Source organism: Spodoptera frugiperda, chromosome 1 (assembly GCF_023101765.2).
Source record: "Spodoptera frugiperda isolate SF20-4 chromosome 1, AGI-APGP_CSIRO_Sfru_2.0, whole genome shotgun sequence".
In the NCBI taxonomy this organism is placed as follows: Eukaryota; Metazoa; Arthropoda; class Insecta; order Lepidoptera; family Noctuidae; genus Spodoptera; species Spodoptera frugiperda.
Window position 1 is genome coordinate 3,351,564 of NC_064212.1, and position 19,595 is coordinate 3,371,158.

At 32.9% G+C, this 19,595-nt stretch overlaps 1 protein-coding gene across 1 annotated transcript; it reads right to left on the minus strand.

Annotated features, from left to right (window-relative positions):
* Window positions 1-271: 271 nt before the first annotated feature.
* On the minus strand, window positions 272-19,207 carry LOC118273374 (homeobox protein aristaless). Its single transcript, XM_035590310.2, has 5 exons — window positions 19,019-19,207; window positions 8,593-8,842; window positions 8,227-8,272; window positions 1,358-1,551; window positions 272-930 (listed from the first exon to the last, which is right to left on the minus strand). Exons 2-5 carry the CDS (start codon window positions 8,793-8,795, stop codon window positions 513-515), a joined length of 861 nt encoding a protein of 286 aa, XP_035446203.1. The 5' UTR covers window positions 8,796-8,842; window positions 19,019-19,207; the 3' UTR covers window positions 272-512.
* Between the last annotated feature and the right edge of the window lie 388 nt (window positions 19,208-19,595).

Genomic DNA, 19,595 nt, shown 5'->3' on the forward strand with positions numbered 1-19,595 from the left:
AAATCTACCAAAACGGCCAGTACCAATGCGACTCTTTCCGAGTTATATGTACTTTCTAAGATTATTTAGACACAATTGACAAACGGTGAAGGAAAACATCGTGAGGAAACCTGAGCTTATAATATATTATTATAAGTCCGAAATCATCAACCCGCATTAAACAAGCGTGGTGATTAATACTCAAACCTTCTCCGTGTGAGAAGAGGCATTTGGTCAGCAGTGGTCACTTAAAGGCTGTTGATGTTGATGATGTTGAAAGAAAACAACTCAATTCAAAAATAACTGTATTTATTTATTTATCAAGTAATACTTATCACTAAACCTAATAAGGACGGATTTACCATAGGAAAATAAAATATAAAATAACATGCCTAATTAAACTTATTTACAACATAAAGTACACGTCTGGATACCAAAACAATGTTTTTAATTTAACTTCTCTATTCGATATTTAGGTGTTTATATTATTATACAATATCTTTTAATTATAACTACAGACAATTATTTCTCGATTAACACATGAGATCAGCTCGTTGTCTTAATAATTCTAGTCTTAGCTCATGTTCTCGAGCGGCTAGTCTCAAAGCAGCGATGCTGGAAGTGCGGACATCGTCCATTACTGGGTGCATATGCAAGCTTTCACTTCCCGGCGATATTGGAGGAGACATGGAAGGCGCAGGAGATCGGGTGACTTCGGGGGACAATCGGGAATGATCGGACGACGGTCGGGACACATCGGGAGATGAATGGGACAAGTCGGGCACTGGTCGGGGCTGTTCGGGTGATAGTCGGGGAGGTTCGGGAACGGTTAGGTTGGCGAATAGCGAATGGAAGTGAGCTGGTGATGTCGCGTAGAGTGGGGCTCCGAAGAGAGGTGGACGCGATAGTGGAGGTAAGTACTGAGCGCCGAACAGTGGTGTGCTTGCGTACCTGTTGGGAGAAATTGAGGTATTAGTTTTCTGTCTTACTTATCATCAAGGTTGGTATGCTGGTAAGGACGAGGTTATGATAACATTTGACAATATTTCGGAGAGCTAAAAGACAATGGTAGTGGCTGATAATAACACAACTAGACAGAGTACCTACCTATATCATTTAAAGGTACCCCGTTACGATCTTTTTAGCTGTGAGCTTTGCCCATAGAAACAATATTTGTGTACTCATTTGTGAAATTATAGGAAACAACAACTACGATTAAACGGGGTGAATAGAATTCGAAGGGTGAATAATTATTGATTAGATATTCGACGTCTATTCATTTCTTTCCTGTATCTATACACCCTTTCAATCCTATCCATAAAACTTTAAAAATACGTCTACCATCATATAGTTACTCAAAACAAAATTCGAAACTTACCTAAACGAAGCTAGAGCAGCATCAAAAGGTTTCCTCAATCCAAAGCCGAGTTGTGACAACGGATGTGGGGGCCCCGGTAGAGCAGCTGATGTAGGTAACGGTTGGGCCCCTCCCAGGTACCCACTGTAGGGGTGAGCGTGGGGCCCCACCTTCTCTTGTTTACGCCACTTCGCTCGACGGTTTTGGAACCAAACCTGTTGACAAAGAAAGGGGATTTTTAGAATGTGAAGATACTTTAGAATGTCTATTAGTATTTTTGGGATATTTCATTGAAATTGTAAAGAAAAGGCTGTCTATGATCCCAGAAGTTTCTTTGAAGGACAAATTTGCCTCCATATTTTAGGTTAAGTAAATTTCCCGCAGCCTGCACCCAACTTTGACAGTAGCAGATGCATATGATTCTACTACAGACAGTTTATTGTCTACTAATTTTAATAATCCAATTAAAGAGAAAGTTACAGTCACAGGTTACATTAAATTACTACCTAGTTAGCAGCACATAAATAATGATAAACAACGTATCGAAACAAATAATAAAAAAAATACAACAGTTAAAATATACCACACGTCAAAACAAACATAAGTCATCTATAACAAAGAACTTGCCAGTGTAAAAAATACGGTTGATAATCAATTTCTTTCTAGCAACACTAATTAAACGGCTTCACACTTAGCCACTTAATGAATTCCCGACGACTTTGTTCAATGTAATTACAATTATGCTAAAGCTACGGTTGAACTTTTAAAAAACTAGTCAATAAGGTTCATGTTTCATTGCTCTCGTAAAAACTTGAAGTTAATTTTCATAACAAAGGTACAACGCATATTGAACTTTATGAGGCTTGTTATAAATTCTTTTTTTTATTACTAATAGCCGCAGATTTTTTTTAAATAGTGCTAAAACTTTTCGAAAGGTATCTTCATATTTAACTTTGATTTTGCACGTTACACAATTGTCATAAGACGCATTATACCATAATTATACAATAATATCTCTACACAAATTCACATCCATTCTATTTCCTGCCAAAGTAAATTGAACCTTATGTCCCCGTTTAATATTCAACTAGTAACACATTATTTTCCTCAATTCTAAATTATCATCGTATTATGCATTGCTAGCTTATAATGCGTATCTAATAAATTTATGTACCTACTTATCGTATTCTTAAACTTTCTACATACACTTTTACGCCAATTCTTTTCTTAAGAGCCTCATGTAGCTGACCGAATTACTTTAGGTACACTTACAAGTCTAAATTATTATAATCTGTGACGAAAATTCATTTAACAATATATAGAGCAAATAGTTGTGATTATTTAAAAAAAACATAGACATAAATTATTGTAGTCAGATGACAACAATAGAATTGATGAAAACTGCTTAGCTATTCTCTAACTGTCAATTCGAACTTTTGAAGTGACGACGATCGCGTTCTCGTCCGTCATTGGTCGAGATTATTGTCACTACCAATGACATGCCAGCGATCAAGTTCACTTTGTATTTCGAATTGCAATCTACAGATTAGGCTAGCTGATTATATTATAGATACTCTAAGTAGACCTCGGTCTAACCCTTTGGAGATTATTTGGGATGATTTTAATCTACATCTGTATATTCTGTTATCACACACAGGCACACTATACAGTTTTGCACATAACTAACCTCAAAAATAACTAAGCAGAAATAAACACCATTTATTAACAAAAAGAAACCCTTTTCTAACACAATAATAATTCATTTATAAATCAGTAGAAAGTCTACTACCTATAAACAGTTTTATTATAAATTAGTTCATAATATTATTATAAGAAAAAAGCCTTAAGAAATCCAACATAAATCACAGTTAATTAGGAGTCCAAGCGTGTTGCTTACAAAGGCCTAATTTGGACTTAAATGGAACGTCTAGTCATTACGTGCCTTGCGTCTATGGGAAGCAAAAAAGAATTTAATTAATACCTGACTAGTTATGTTAGAGCACAAGTCTATTATATTATTAAATATAGAGCCTTATTTTTATTAATTTTTAAAGAGGTCTATTTATTGATTAAGTTGTTAGTGTGTACTTAATGTGTATGGCAATGTGTGAGTATTGAGTATTGACAGTGTAAACTTATTTAATAAAATAAGAATGATGACAGGGTATGGAAATTAAAAAATCGAATTAGTCCGTCAGTTAGATAATGAAAAAATATTAGACACGTATTTTTTTTATTTTGTCATTAGAAATTGCACGTTTTTATGTATTCAAAAATATTTAAAATACTTAAACGAATTTTATATAAAAATTTGGTTAGACGTCATTTAGACAATAAACGTGTGGGTTACGCATGCTTTAACTTTTAGGTTTAAAAAGACCAAAACTGTTACATTTAAATTGTAAAATGCTAGTTACTACAGCTCAAAAAAGATTTGCTTTGACGGCTCATATCTATTCTTCCGAACCTATAAACTCTTAAATAATTCTCCATCAATAAAACAGGACCCTATTTTCATCTATTTATTGTATAAGTATTTATAATATAATCTATAGATAATTATTTTAGTGTAAACTATTTATATTTTAATGATATCGGCGCCACAATCAACATTTATGACGTCTATCAAAGAAATTATTGAAAGATTCTGCTTTCTGCTTCGTGACGACCAAACAGATTTTTTTTCCTAAGCATGATTAACTTCATACAAAATGATTAATGTTTCATTTTTTTCTTTTATTTTAATTACTTATATCAATTTGGTAATTAAAAAGTAAAAAAAAACATAGTTAATGTAATCGTGCGTGTTTCGTAACTTCTGTGTAGGAATTAGGCAGAATGAATTTAAATTTGGAACGTGATTTTTTCTATTCAGCCAGCTAGCCAAAATATTTAAATTTTATTCCATTCAGAGTTCAAATTCGTATTGTTTAGTAATGTATTTTTTTTTACAATTTACAAACATGTTGTTTGCCTATCAAACAGATGTTTTGATGTGTAATCGAAAAAAAGACTTACGTACTTGACAGAAATAGCTTTCCTTAAACAACAAGTAACTAATTGAAAAATTTCAATATTAATGCGTTGTATTTGCATTGAAAATTGCACATAACTCCTTATAGACAGCACTTTTTAATAGAAAAGCTCTATCGGCGTGTATCGTACACATAAATTGATCTTACATCAAACAGAATATCATGTACACAATTACAATGTTGCCACAACAAAAAAAAATCGCTGACTAAAAAAGTTTTCTAAGTAATTGGCAATTTCCAACAAAGTCGTATTTCCAATTTCGCTGTAACTTGGACATTAATGAAAACATCGGGACAGCTTCTTGGTCGTGATTAAGCGATCATTAAGGTGTCGTTTCTCCGCTGTACGGACGGGCGGAGTCGCGTTTCCCCACATGTCTTATAAGGAAGCTTGCCGGACTATTGTGACCATACTTCGACTTCGTAACGACAGATATTAATCGTTTTAATCTCTTTTAATAGTGCACTTTGGTCGCACGACAAAAACTAACTTTACAATGATGTGACCTTCTTGAAAATTTATTTTAAATGGACTTCCATATGGGTAGTGAAATTAGGTGCTTCCTACGAGTGTCTTAAGAACCGACTAACGGTACAGGACTACGCAGAGATATCAGCGTTTTTCGGTTAACCTGAACCTTTTAAATAGTGTATTTCAAACTATCTCGAATGTGGATATTATTGCAACTCATTTATGTAGAGCAGCAACATAGTCTAGTATCATTAGTACGAGTGTACTTTACGTTTAAAGTAATCGAAACGAGCGCGCTCGTCACTCTGAATGGTTGGTTTATTCAGCTGGCCAATCAGAGCACCGAACGAGCTTCGATGTTTTTAAACATAAAGCAAACTCATACTAAGGGTACTGTTGAGCAAAGGACTGAGCGGACTAAGTAAGTAATCGTAAATACAAATTTTAGAATTTTCTCTTTAAATCTAAACGATTTAAAAATCCGATGTTCTATTAATTTTCAACTATGTACTAATGGCAATAATTAGAATTACTCCTTCCTTAAGAAGCCCTGGAATGTTGTTATTGTAACAATCTAAATCATATTTATTGCAATATTAACACACAATAAGTATAATTAACTTTATTAGTAAGTTCAGAAAAAAATCATTCAATCGTTATTTATTAAATTCCTTTATAATTACGGTATTGTTTCTATGTTTAGTTCTATTTAGTTTTTGCCCGTGGCTTTGCTTTGATTTTTGTAATTAAAGATGGACGCGTTGTGAGGATATCACGCTGTCTCTTTCTTAAACCTACACTTCAATAGAAATGACGTCACTACTATTGTTTAACATTTATTTTCTATTTTAATTGTTAACCTCTTTGACCAATGTGACCATACTTACTTTACAAAGTGATATAACTCTTTTTTAAAAAAAGATTATATATACCTTGTAAAGTGAAAAAATCTATATTTATATTAAATTTAAGACTAAAAATACGCCGTTCCTACTCCTGCTTTTCGAGACAGAGCCCTAGTAACCCGCTAGATAGTCCGCAGCTCCGGATAATGCGAAACTCAGTATGACTTTATATAGATAGACCTTTTTATCGAATTTTATAGAAATTATCTATCGAATCCATGTCCTTAAGTTTAGCAGTTGCATTAAACTACCCAACGAACGAGTCATGATAATGTTATTATTCTGAATTACTTTGTACAATAAATAACTTATTTTTTACTCCAATAAAACTCTCGATTCAGTAAAGTTTATTGCTGTGCCAGTATTTTAATAGTCCTGTTAATTTCACATTAATGTGGCCAATGAACGTACTCGTACTGACTCACTTTTGCGAACAAAAACGTACGTGAGAAAATTTATTTATTTATTTCTCGTTTATGAAATAATTTTCTTTTATTTCTCATTTATGAAATAATTTTATTTTATGTTTTTATTCAATTTATAAGTAAGTATAGATAATTTCTAAAATATAGGTTTGCGATAAACGCCAATTGCTATGAATCTTAAATAGCTCTTTCGCTTCATCAACAGTTATCAGTCTATTCATGTATGTTTGTCAGTTAATGGTACTTTTAATTTGCCCCTTCTTTAATATTTTGCCAATCTGTAGCTAAAAGTCCGTATCGGGCTACGTCATTGTCTCTGCTTATCCTCCTGGGTGACAGGCGTGAAGTTATGACGGTTTTGAATATGAATGAAAAATGATGAATTTGAAAAATTTTACCTCAATAATAATTATCATTAGATACTTTTTTGTCAGCCAAGAATGGAATTCAAGAATTGATCCCAACTAACGAGATAGAATGAACTTGCTCATAAATATGTAAAACAATTGTGCCATAAAATTAACATGATTTATTAGATAAAATCTAATGTTCAAGATAAAAACGATTGCAATACTCGTGGGATTGTTTGTCCGTATTGTGCAGCCTATGTTGAAAACTGCTGGATTCTTTATGAGATCGTTTCATAATTTTTATGAGTTTGTTTTATATGCCGACATCGCACGTTTGTTAAATAGTTGCATCGACGACTGTTGAGTGTAAAGTTTTGAGTTTGATACCAGAGTAGAATAGAAAATACTTCTACTGTGTTCTATCTATTACCAAACATGATTTTAAATAGTTGACTGTCTTTTCTTTCATTAACGAAATGTTAATTCCAAATTAATTTTATGTAATGTTATGTAAACTGGTGTAGTTATAACTACGGTTCAATTAATACGGTTTATATGCATTAGCAATTTTAATTAAATTGGTATGTGGGAATTTATTAAGAAATTACATTATTGGTTTGCAATTAAACACTTTAACACTGAGTAATAAAGTGCATTTTCTTTTGGTGTTAAAGACTCCGTTATGCATTTAAACATACTTAGCAATTGTTTGCGGAACAAAGTCGTAACTAAAGAATAGTTTAAGTAACCATTAAATGTCTCAAATTGCGGCAGTTACTCTCAATAATCTTATGAATACTTGGAAATTAAGTTATTTTACACTGAACATTTATAAATCACACTTTATAATAAAGTTTGTTTGTTTCGATGTTTGTCCGACAATCACACTGAAACTACGGTACGGATTTTAATGAAATTTGATAAGTATACAGGCAAAGTACGAGCTGATTGACTGGCAAAAGCTAGTAGATTAAGACCTTGTACTTGACCGTCTCAGTTACTACGACAAGCAACTACTAATGAACCATGAAATATTAAATTTATCTTATTTTTTCACTATTTATTTATTGCGTAAAAAATTTTTTTGTACTCAATATAATAATTATATTATCAATTTTCCATGGGAAACAAGACGTTATTTACTTAATACTTAAAAGCATAAGAAGTTTGTATTCCTTTAAACGTAAAATTAAATATTAATACAATAATTGAATCCAACTGCGTAAATGGACTAGCGTAGGTAAAATATTAAAGGCGGCATTTTAAAATAAATTTTATGCTCTTTATAATAGAGTTTGGAATGTGTAAACTGTCCAGCTGAGCGTGACTTGTGAAGTCGATGTCCTGTCGCGCGACTGTAGGGGGCCTAAGTGCGACTTTTTGTCGCACACCGCTAAGAAAGCGCACAGGCAGCAGCACGTCAATCTACACCTTTCCTCGTTCGATTTTTAACTTTATTTGTTTTATTCAGAGTCGAAAATCCAATAAAAGTAATTGTCAGTTTGGTGTATGTTGATCTGCTGTTCACAGTACTTTAATTTTATTAGTTTTACCTTAACAGACGGTTTGATTGACTTAATAATATCGCTCCAAATGAATAAATGGATAAAACCTGATTCCAAAATTCATTATAGAGAAGCCAGAGTCCAAAATCAAAAAGTTATCGATAAAAAGTCGATAATTTGTATCGATATTGTTCTTACCTGAATTCTAGCTTCGGTGAGGCCGATTTTCAAAGCGAGTTCTTCTCTGGAACAAGAGAAATGTTTTATTAAAATTTTGTTTTAATCAAGTCGTTGGTGATATTTATAAGATCGAAACACTCGGCCCGTCGTGGTAGCGCGGAGGTTTAAGACGCTCGCTGACAAAGTATCAAGGTGACTTTTCAAACCTAGCTGTGAGATGTACTTTCTAAGATTATTTAGACACCACTAATCAACGGTGAAGGAAAACATCGTTAGAAAACCGCGACTAATAATTTCTGATTATTTTAGCTAAAATCCAAAATAAGAACGGCAAAAAACAGACAGAGAAAGAAAGACAGAGAACGAATAAAAGTCCAAACTTACCTCGTAAAAACATCAGGATAATGAGTCCTTCCGAAAGCCTTCTCCAGTTCATCAAGCTGGTAACTGGTGAAGGTGGTTCTGTACCTCCTCTGTTTCCTCTGAGGAATGTCCTCATCATCCAGGCCACTGCCGGACCCTGGCCGCTCGTGTTCCATGGGAGGAAGGTCAGGAGTGGTGGAGGAACCAGGCTCAGACACACCCATTATGAAGTGAGGGAAGTAGAAAATGATGAGGTAGTCGGAATTGAGTTCTGTAACAAAGGAGATAGTGTTGAATTTAATGTTGATAAGAAATATATGCGTGACAATGATCAGTGAATTGATTTGTATGGCCTTTGTCAAAAATACAAACATGTAGACTATATGAAAGAAAGAGAAAGTAAAAACATACATAATTGATATAACATATTTACTTATACTACAAGGTTATCGGTCAAATGGCCAAACCTCTGACAAAAGTGCTAATTAAAACAGTGCCTATGTCTAACAATTAGACATTTAATCAATTAACAATCATTGTTTTGATAACATGGCGACAAAATTGAGTTCAACAGGATCATTTTCGACAGTGGCGCCAATGATTAGTCCAAAATTGTATTCTCATTTCATTTCTCACTCAATTCCTATCTTTCTTGAATTAATATCAATCACTAACTAGAACACAGATATCAGCCAGTACAAGCCTATCTATAATTAAACAAACACTATCATGGGAAACTTTCACAGTTTTATATTTAACTTAGATTATAACAAAGATATAATTATAATTATATTAAAGATATTGTGTGTTGTTATGCAACGGGCTGTGTCGGTCAGTCAAGCCCTTGCGATCAAACTTCAAGCGCAATTTAACATCTATCATTATTGCTAATCTAAATTGCAATATTAAACATCCGCTTTCTCCATTCGCCATTGTTATGAATAAAATGTAGTATCGATGGAGATAGCACTTTTTATTTGTCGAATTTTGTTGACAATTTTTTTGGTATTATGGATGGGGAGCAAAATTTTCACATAGTTTTAAACCCGTGGTATGCGGGACACAGTGAGTTTTCTCTATTGTGTCTCATATACCGACAAACAAGAGGTTATGATGTCTTTTAAACGAATGTCGAAATAAGTGTCCCAATTTGTCCCAAGCTTTCCTTAATAAATCTACTAGGGAAACCACATTATTATATTATTTCTTATTGATCATTACCTAATAGTCAAACAGATTCGGTTAGTTAAAGTTAAGATCAAACCAAGTGTGTCTACATGTTTATTGATTCGATTTTGTTAACAACAAAAAAGGCATTAGACATAAAAAAAGTAATTCTTCATCGCCATCTGTACGTCTATATTGTTCGATATTCATATAAGTCTATAGTTACTAGTTAGCAAGTAAGACTCTAGGTTCCCTATACATATCTTCATTTGAATTTATTACTAAGAGCAAATTAAAAAGCTTTTTATTCCCTTCACGGTTGGCAGAACACGGTAAAGTTACAGCCGACTCGAACAGAAATTATCACCGTTTAGTCTAAACAAAAAAAGTGTTTATAACATAAGAATATTTTTTACTTTGCATTTTTATTGGTAGCCATAAACTATAGGGTTGTAGATAATATTTTTTTCTATTTACTCTTTGATAGAGATATCTAAATATGGTTGTATTGAAAAATTTTATATTTTATGGATAATTAACATTTAATGGTTGTTTGTGTTTATTTTATTGTAAGTAAATACACATCATCACATCACATCAACAGCCTATATAAGTGGCCACTGCTGACCAAAGGCTTTTGTCGCATGGAGAAGGTTTGAGCGTTAATCGCCACGCTTGCTCAATACGGGTTGGCGATTTACAAAAATCTATCTATTTTGTCTACTATACCATTACCTAACCTATGTTCAGGAAAGAAATTTTGTGACTGACTGACCATCATGACACAAATTTCTAAAATCACGTTTAACATCATTAAACTAAAGAGACTTTTTTGATAGCTACCACAAATAACTGGACTTTTCAGTTCACGCGACAAATAAATCACACAAAAAAAAAGATAAGTTTTCCTCCATTGACATAAAATTGTCATTCTTTAATGCAAGCAGTGAACTGTAGCGAACTATGTCAACAACGCTCTTTAACAGAGAGAAAAAAAAGCCTTTGAAATTACCGTAATCTCATTAATTACAGCATATTTTTCTAAGCAGAGTACGGCAGCGATTCTTTATCTCTAAGAAACAATTAGCACAGTTAATCAACTAGAGAGATCCAATTAAAGCAGTGTTTAATTACATTTTAGTAATAATTAAACGCTGTATTTCGTTCCAGTGTTTGTTGGAGTTGAAAAATGCACTTTAGTTACTCTGTTATTAAAGTTGAATGTTGTGTGGGTGTTTAATGGTGCAAAAAACTAATTTAAAATGCCTTTTGTGGTTCTTGAGTGGCGTCTTTTGTTTGGTACGCGTTGCTTAGTCAGAGATCCAGTGGAGGAATTAAGGGGGAATTTGATAAAAGCGTGAAGAATTATTGTAATAATCTGATATCGTGAGATCGAAGTTTATTGAGTGGGACAAGGCTTCATTTCTATAATCTATCTACTTGGCAAATAATACAATAGGGTTGCAAGACGTCCTGATCCGCAGCTGCGGACTGCCTAGCGGGTATACTTGGGCGCCGGCTCCAAAAGCAGGAGTATGAACAGGGTGGTTTTTAGTCAGTAAAAGTCGTTCAAGGCGAGAGAAGACATTGGAGGATTTCCCCCTTTTCAAAAGAAGGGGTTACAAGACGTATAAAAACTATAGGGTTAAAAAAGTAACTTAGAGGTTAAAAAAGTAAGTTGACCTTTTGTAATGCACAGATTGTTGTTCCGGGTCTAGGTGCTAAGTGCATTTAAAGTAATGTGTTTCTAAACGCATTAACGATACAGAAGAAAATACAAGTTCGTATGGGGAAAGTTTCGAGATTGTACTACCTACTTACCTATAATTATTGTCAATACACTACATTACTATGTAGTGTATACGCTTGCTTAATTACGCAAACTGATGAAATTTAATTTACCAAATGAACTTCGGTCCGGTCTTCGATAACAACGAATGTCCGAGGTAAAAATAGCAAAACGAACATACTATTAATAAATAATACATGAAACTAAATATTTACGTACAAAAGAATACTATTCGGTATTCAGTAGTCACGCGATATTTTAAATTTTTACAAAAAAAAAATGTTTTTTTCGTTTAGTTTCCGTTTTCCCTGACCTCTGTATACAAATGTATTAGGTATTCATAATGCCTAGTTAGGCAAACTATGCATAATATATTGTATATGTATATAATGTATGTATATGCAATTTACACAGTATGTAAATTGTTGCTGATTTTTTTATTTATTTTTTAGAAAAAGGTTGTTATTGTACATTATGTATAACTGTCATGACGGTCATATTAATTATTATGGAAAATTACAATTACTTTAAAGAAATAAAATAATTAAACTGCTAAATAAATAAAAAATGAGACTTACTGTTTTTTTTTTTTTGTAAAGAACGCCCTATCAAATACTTTAGAAGAGAATTTAACATTGGAGTAATCAAATAGAAAGGGCAGAAATAGGAACATGATGGTTTTTAATCAGTAAGAGTGACTCTCTCAGGTGGAATCTCACGCCTCTCCCAAGGTGGGAGAAGTCATTGGATGATTCCACCTTAAAAAAGTCATCCATGCCCATCAGACAAACTTAAGACTCTTCAGCAAACAAGGAAATCATGTCAGTAATGTATGTCAATGACAAATTAACATCGGAACCAGTATGTCCACGAAACACTGATTACATAAATAATTAATAAGAATAAATTGATTAACTGAATAACTCATAAAATGATTGAAACGCTCCAATAACTAGAAGACATAGCTAATTAATGAATTATGCTTAATTATCCATGTTGCATTCAGTTTTATAATAAAGCAAAATGTTTATGGTATTTTGTTTTCTAATTGAGAAGAAGATTACACGTTGATTAGTATTTATTTGGTGAGAAAATCTTGGATCTTGAAAGATTTGAAGTGTGTAAGGGTCGAATAAAGAAATAAGACTTTGACTTCTCTCCAAAACTATTATTAATTTCTGACGACATAAAACAACAGTTTTGCAAAAAAAGATGTCAATTTAAGGATCAATGTGGGCCTTGATAAAGACGCTGATAAGAAATAACAATATAATACCATTCAATAATTACTTGAATGACATAGTAACTAAGGGTTGTAGACAATGGTATACAATACAATGAGGAAGCGTTACGATATTATTATTTAAACCAATGACTTGAAATCCTTAACCCAGCCAAAAGTTAAGCCATTCAAAAGATAGGTACTGTCTTTCGATTTATTCTTATTAAACTAGTTGTTGCCCGCGAGTTCCTCCTCGAACAAACAGTACAGACAGACAAAAATCGTATGTATCTCCATATGCATAGAGTAAAAAGGTTATTTTAATATTACAAGCAGACACTCCAATTTTATTTAGGTATCCAAAGGTATTAGACTAAAAGCATAGGTATGTATAACTAATTATTTTCTGTCAAATATTTCCGGGAAAACAGTAATATTAAATTACAATATATCATATCACGTCTAAATTAATGCCATTATAACACTATTTTGAACCATACAGATAAAGATTATGGTGTCATAAAATTTACCATTACGCAAAAAGGAAAAAATATTTGACAAACGGAAAAATAACATCCTCAAGAGTTATTTTAATTCGATTGTTTGGACGACTAGTTATTTATTTTAGAATTAACAATAAACATCCTTAATTAAATAGATTTAAAAGCAAATTTTCCTTATCATTAACTTTTGTAAACGTATATTGAAGTTTTTATTTAGGTAATTCTGAATCTTCTTTGTGATCAGGCATTGTACGAAGCTAATCTTCAATAGAATTAGTTGTAGTTCACGAATGATTAGTTAGATCTGAATCATTGGCTGTCCAGTGTTTTACTGTATCTGTGGAGCGTGAAGACACCTGCGCAGTCGCATCTGTCGCACGCGCCGATAATCGCGATCAATTGACTCTATCTTTATGTCCAACACTTGTTTTACAATGACATTTTACAGAAAACTATAGCCTGCAATTTGATGTATGGCTCATCCACCTTCCTATTTTGCTGCCATAACTTCTATTTCAATATTAATGTGTATATTTGTATACTCATCAACTCAACTCAGCCAAGTTATTGCAGCAAAAAATCTAGTCGCATATATTAGTTGTCGTCTATCTATACATATGCTATTACCTCCTTTTTTAGCTTGGCTAGGTGGTAACAGAATTTCCAACCTTATTTCTTACATTACACCCAGATGTTAACGTTTTATTATTTATGTCCATTTAAATAAGGTGATATAAAATGACAGTGTCTGGAAATTGAAATTGTTGGACGCAAAAAACTCGTAGATTACAAAAATAGAGGAAAGCTCAAGTGAAATTCGCTAACAAACTGTTAGATAGTGAATGAAAAAAGCAAATTAACCGCCGTCTGTACCGACACGGTCCACCGTTCCCTCTCCGCGCAATACTATAAAAAATACTTTGAGTAAATTAAATAAAGCAATCAAGATGTAAATTTTAACGCTCCACCGGGTTCGCGTTGAATAAGTATTGACGAATATTATTTTCTGATTGGCTCTCCCCAACTTGTAATCGTCATATTGTTAGGCATTTTTTTCATAAATCAGCTAGCGGTTCCTACTATTATCTATTATGGAGTTCGTTTGCCCCTTTGGGTTTTTACTCCAATACCTACTTATTCCTTCTCTCCTACCTATTTAGTTGTGGTGAGTTCTGAGTCTGATTCAAAATTAAATTTCATGTTTTTTATATTCTATACATTATAAACTCCATTTCTCTACATCACAAGAATACGTGATTTTGTTACGAGTGGCTTTCAAATCTCATATTTTGACAATTTAGTAATACTTTTTCCTCTATGACGCACAGAGATATCTCAAAATATTTCCAATCATCACCAATTTCAATCTAGCTAAATTATTATTATAAAACAGGTTGACCTATCCAAGTTATTTCACTACAAGCTCTTAATTTCTCCCCAACACCACTTTCCGAAGAAAACCTCAATCAACATGCATCAACATGTCATTAAAGTTATAATTGAAAACGTGTGGATAAGGTATACTGGAATTTGAGCATACTATTAATGCGCCCCGACATGGATCGCTAGCAAACGATAAAGTGTTCCAATTAATTCTAGAGTAATAAATATTGGCAAAGATCACTGTAATTTAATGCATTAATGTAATGTTGATCGCTGTACGCAGTGTAAAAGCATCATGATGATTATCATTAAAAATGGTATTATCATGTTTATTACTCGTATTTGTTTTAAGTTTCCTATATTTTGGCACTGTTACTAAATAAATAATCACGGAAGCACTAGTATTAGGGCGTGTGAAGTGTGATGACTAAAGATGGGCTACCACAAGGCAACGAACATAACATTAGGACCAACACAAAAAAAAATTGACAAGAGCAAGTTAGAAGTTGTTTGAAAAATTACATAGAAGAATGTGCAAGTATTGTACGGAAAATCATGGTGTTTTAAAAAAAACTAGAGCTACGTGTAGCAACACTTATAGCCTAATGTTAATGGGTGTTACTTTAATCGATTCACATACTCATAACAATTCCAGACCACGTTTGTAGGAATTAATTAAGCTTCATACAACCGCATAGAGCTATAAAGAAAAAGAGCAATAATTTGATTTATATGAAACCTTATAAAGTAACAGTGCAGTGTGAAATTAGCGATGAATCATTTATAGAAAGTTTTCTCTAAAAGGTATTCTTACAATATAAAGAATATTTGTTACACCTAAATTATAAGTTGAATTTTTATTTCTAAACGTAGGAAAATTAATAATTTATGTGGAGCAATAGTTTTAAAGTAAATGGAAGCGTGAACACAATAGCTCTAAAAAACTTTAATAGTTGCACGTGACTTCGTCTGAGTAGAACTTTTGACAGAATTTGGGTATTTATTTTTGCCTAAAATAAAATAATTGAAAATCGTTGAACTAGAAAAATAATTACAATGTTTGTGAGACCTAGAATAAAAATAATGAAGAAAGTCAATAGACAAAAGTAAAGAAGAAATAAGATGCAGATATGGTATTTTTCCACGGCTGCAGTAATTCCGAATATTTTATAACACCGATGAAACTAAAATTCACTACTCAATCAAGTGAGGAAATAGAGTTTAAAACAGAAACCTAAAATCATTTGATTTTAAAATCGAAACCACTTATTAATTCAATTATAAAAATTACATTATATCCTGTTCGAACACAGAAAAAATTGTCCGCAGAAAATAATAGCGGCGATAGAAAAAATAACAATGAAAAACAATTCAGTTGCGTTGATCCACTGATAAGCCATTATGCGGCTTTAATATATTTAGATAAGATAACATTTCCTTTACACAAGGGTATAGTGAAGGAATTATAATATAATAGGATTAAAGGCGATAGAAACGGAGAGGCGCCTGCAGGATTAAGTTTTTTCACTGTCTCTCCTTACGCGATAAAAATAAAATTGTAATCAACTGTTTAAGTCATTGTTAGGAACCATTATCTACCTAAGACCATGAGAACTATTCTTTAACTTCGAATTAAAACATTGAATAATCGACAAATTCCGAACGGTGTTATGTTCACCTTTAACATACAAATTAAAATTCATGAAGCTATTATTGACTTTTAAGGCCTACAAATGCCTCCGGTCTTACTGTTATTAACAAAACACCTTCATAGGTAAGTAAACAAAATAAATATTTGTCTAAAGTTCGGAATCTCCATTCTGCAGTTTATCGTTAGCTCTAAGAATTGAAGGATTAAACGTTTTTGTCCATTAGGTCTGGTTAAGTGTTAATGGTGTCTCGGATTATATCGCTGAGCTTCAGATAAGAGCTGCAAGTGTCTGACTCATGCGTCCCCTGACTGATGTCTGTCTGCTACCTGATAACCCTGACATTACCACTCTAATGCTACTACTTCAACGTCAAATTCCTTAAACTCAAATAACACAGCAATAAAATCCACAATCGCTTTGTTTCCTTCCCCTACATTTATATTTGATGAATTTAATTAACCCTTTGTTCTTACTGCTTTAATTGTTTTTGCGGCATTTTTTCCGCATTCGACCGCTTCACCATCCTCACATAGAAACGCACATTTCTGTATAATTTGTTCCATCGAAGAACAGAAAAAGCGTTCGGCGCGCCTAATAACATTCACAAAGCTAATATTATTTATCGTAATCACAATCTGAATAACATCCGATTCAATTTCATCACCCCATAACGAACAACAGAGAATCTTCAATTTTAATATTACGAACATTAAAAAAATAATCAAGATACAAGCGGTATGGATGTAAATGGACATTCCTATTACAAACGCGGCTAGTAGCATCGAGTAGCGTGTAATGAGAAACCAGAATGTTAATTAAGATCTAATTAAGTCTAATACAATCAACAATGCTGCTCGCGTTCCGGAGGCATCCGCAAGTCATCACGAAGGTTTCGTATCGTCTAGTCTTTGTAGATCTCTGACCTTCAATCGTGACCCTCATCTCTGAGTACAATTGTTCGTCGTCCCGGGTAGCCGCGCGGGTCTATGTAACTGGTGATGTTAATCAAATTGAGATCGGCCAACCCTTTAGTAAAAAATCGGTTAAAATCACTCTTTCTAAAGGCCATTGTGATGTGAGAACTCAATTTAGTGAACATTGTGGCAATGTAGACATGAGATCAGTTGAAAGGGTAATAAAGATATCTAACGTCTGAATGCAAGCTACAAATCATTTCTGAAGCAAGAAAGGTGACTAGGAAGAGAATGTAATTATCTACACTTTAAAACATAATTAAAGTATAACCTTACAGCAACTACAATTTAATTTTATAAAGCTTCGTGATAATTTCACATTTTATAACTTTATCAAAATGAATTATAATGAAATATTCTAGGTAACCTGACGAAATGTGAAAGTTAGTTTACATTTTATTATGAGTAAATTATGAGCAAAATAATTAGAATGAAAGTAATAAATTATTAGTTTAGTACATAATGTGAAAAGATAAGTCACGTTTACTTTCCACGTTATATTTTTGCAAAATATACTTTTCTGTCTATTGTAAATCACGAGACGGTTTCAAATTTCAAACATTTAGCTAAAATAAATTTATGAACACGTCAACCACCACCCGCCGATGCCGTCGGTAAAATTATAAGAGGAAACATTTTTATTGCAGATTTAAATGAAATTTAACATAGATTTTATGGTTTTATAATTAACATAGATGTAAATTAGACAAATTATGATCACGACACATTTGCCCACAAACACGACAGCAATAAAACGGATGGCACTGCACGAGATGATATAAAAAATATGAAATGACCCACACATTCCCGCGTCGAGGCTAATAAAATCAAGATCAATAACATAAATACGCTATTGTTGTCCATCTTTACAATATCTAACAACTTTTATAGAGCTTGAAATATGGGAATAACATTCAAAGCTGACCATAATACAACCTATAAACAAAATTAACAACACAGGGACCCCCGCTGATTTCAATTTTGAACCTGACATCGGCCCTAATTCAATAAAGCAATAAAATTCACCTAATTATGCAAATGCCTTTAAAATATCAGGTATTATGCCTTTTTTGACTCTCGAAAAATATGATGCGAGACCGTCAAAAATTATCGTGGGCTTTGATTAATGTAAACCAGTCCTACTTGTTGGAGTAATGTCATTATTTTAATAGATCATTGTAACGCATAATTAGAAAGATGGGAAGCGCCATGTGGATACTATAATTAATCATGTTAAAGTAATTATAGTGATCTCCAAACTTGGGATATTAAAAAGCAGTAAGACTATTTAGAACTCACAACCTTTAAGTAAAAATTATTCTATTATTGGTTACTTGATAAAGCAAAAAATAATATTTTATTTATGTAAACTAACAACTTTGTATAAATTACAGGTACGTAAATAAAACATAATTTTGCCATTCCTAAATGTAATAAAAAAATGTTTGCTAAATTCCTAAACATAAGAATTAAAATAATAAAAACTTGTAATAAAATAAAAGATGGAATTACAATCATATATTATTGTAAAGATAATAGTTATTTTATATTTATGTCAATAAATTACAAACTTAAAAAAGGACTTTTTGCTACAATTATATTTTTATGGTTCACGATACGATGAAAACTTTAAGCAATAAAAATACATAGGAATATTATAAGATAATTTCACAAAGGCACGCCAATAACTGCTTACAATTCTTCACATAAAAAGTTAATTAAACGTATGCAATAAAATAATAATATAAAACACTTACCACACTCAATTCACACTGATGAACTCCGAAATAAAGTCCTTATTAAGCACGAGACGAAAGATAGTGAACACGAATAAATTGCCGTCAATAAAGGCCACAATTTACATGATACCCCGTGACGTCTAAAACGACAACAGAGCAATAAACTATAACACACCAACGCCTTCAATCGACTGGTAGAGAATAAAGCCGGCTACGGTCGCCTACGCACCGCTCGAAAAAGTGTAACAAAAAAGAAGCGGGCCCAGACCACTCCCCTTCGGCACGCCCGGCCAATGGCGGCGCGCTGATATCACCGCCGCCGCGACGGTGGGCTGAATCACTTGATACGGGTCCCTACTTCGATACCGCTAATTGACTTTATCAACAAACTGACTTTACTGGCCGAAGTCACGATATATGCGTTTGTCTGCCGTGTCAAAAGCCTAACTGTGGCCCACTAGCGCTGTAATTAAGTATGCTGCGAGGTAATGGGTGATTTGAGCTTAGAGAGAGATTACTTTGTACCCATTACAGAACCTAAGTGAAGCCCGTAAAGTTAGTTTAAGTTAGTACATGTCTCTGATAAATAGGAGTG

Bases quoted from the DNA above. Each gene is read 5' to 3' on its own strand.
- LOC118273374 (XM_035590310.2), bottom strand. From the start codon at position 8,795: ATGGGTGTGTCTGAGCCTGGTTCCTCCACCACTCCTGACCTTCCTCCC. The intron at 8,273-8,592 runs GTAAGTTTGGAC...CTCTTGTTCCAG, and splicing joins TATCCTGATGTTTTTACGAG to AGAAGAACTCGCTTTGAAAA. The intron at 1,552-8,226 runs GTAAGAACAATA...CTTTGTCAACAG, and splicing joins TCACCGAAGCTAGAATTCAG to GTTTGGTTCCAAAACCGTCG.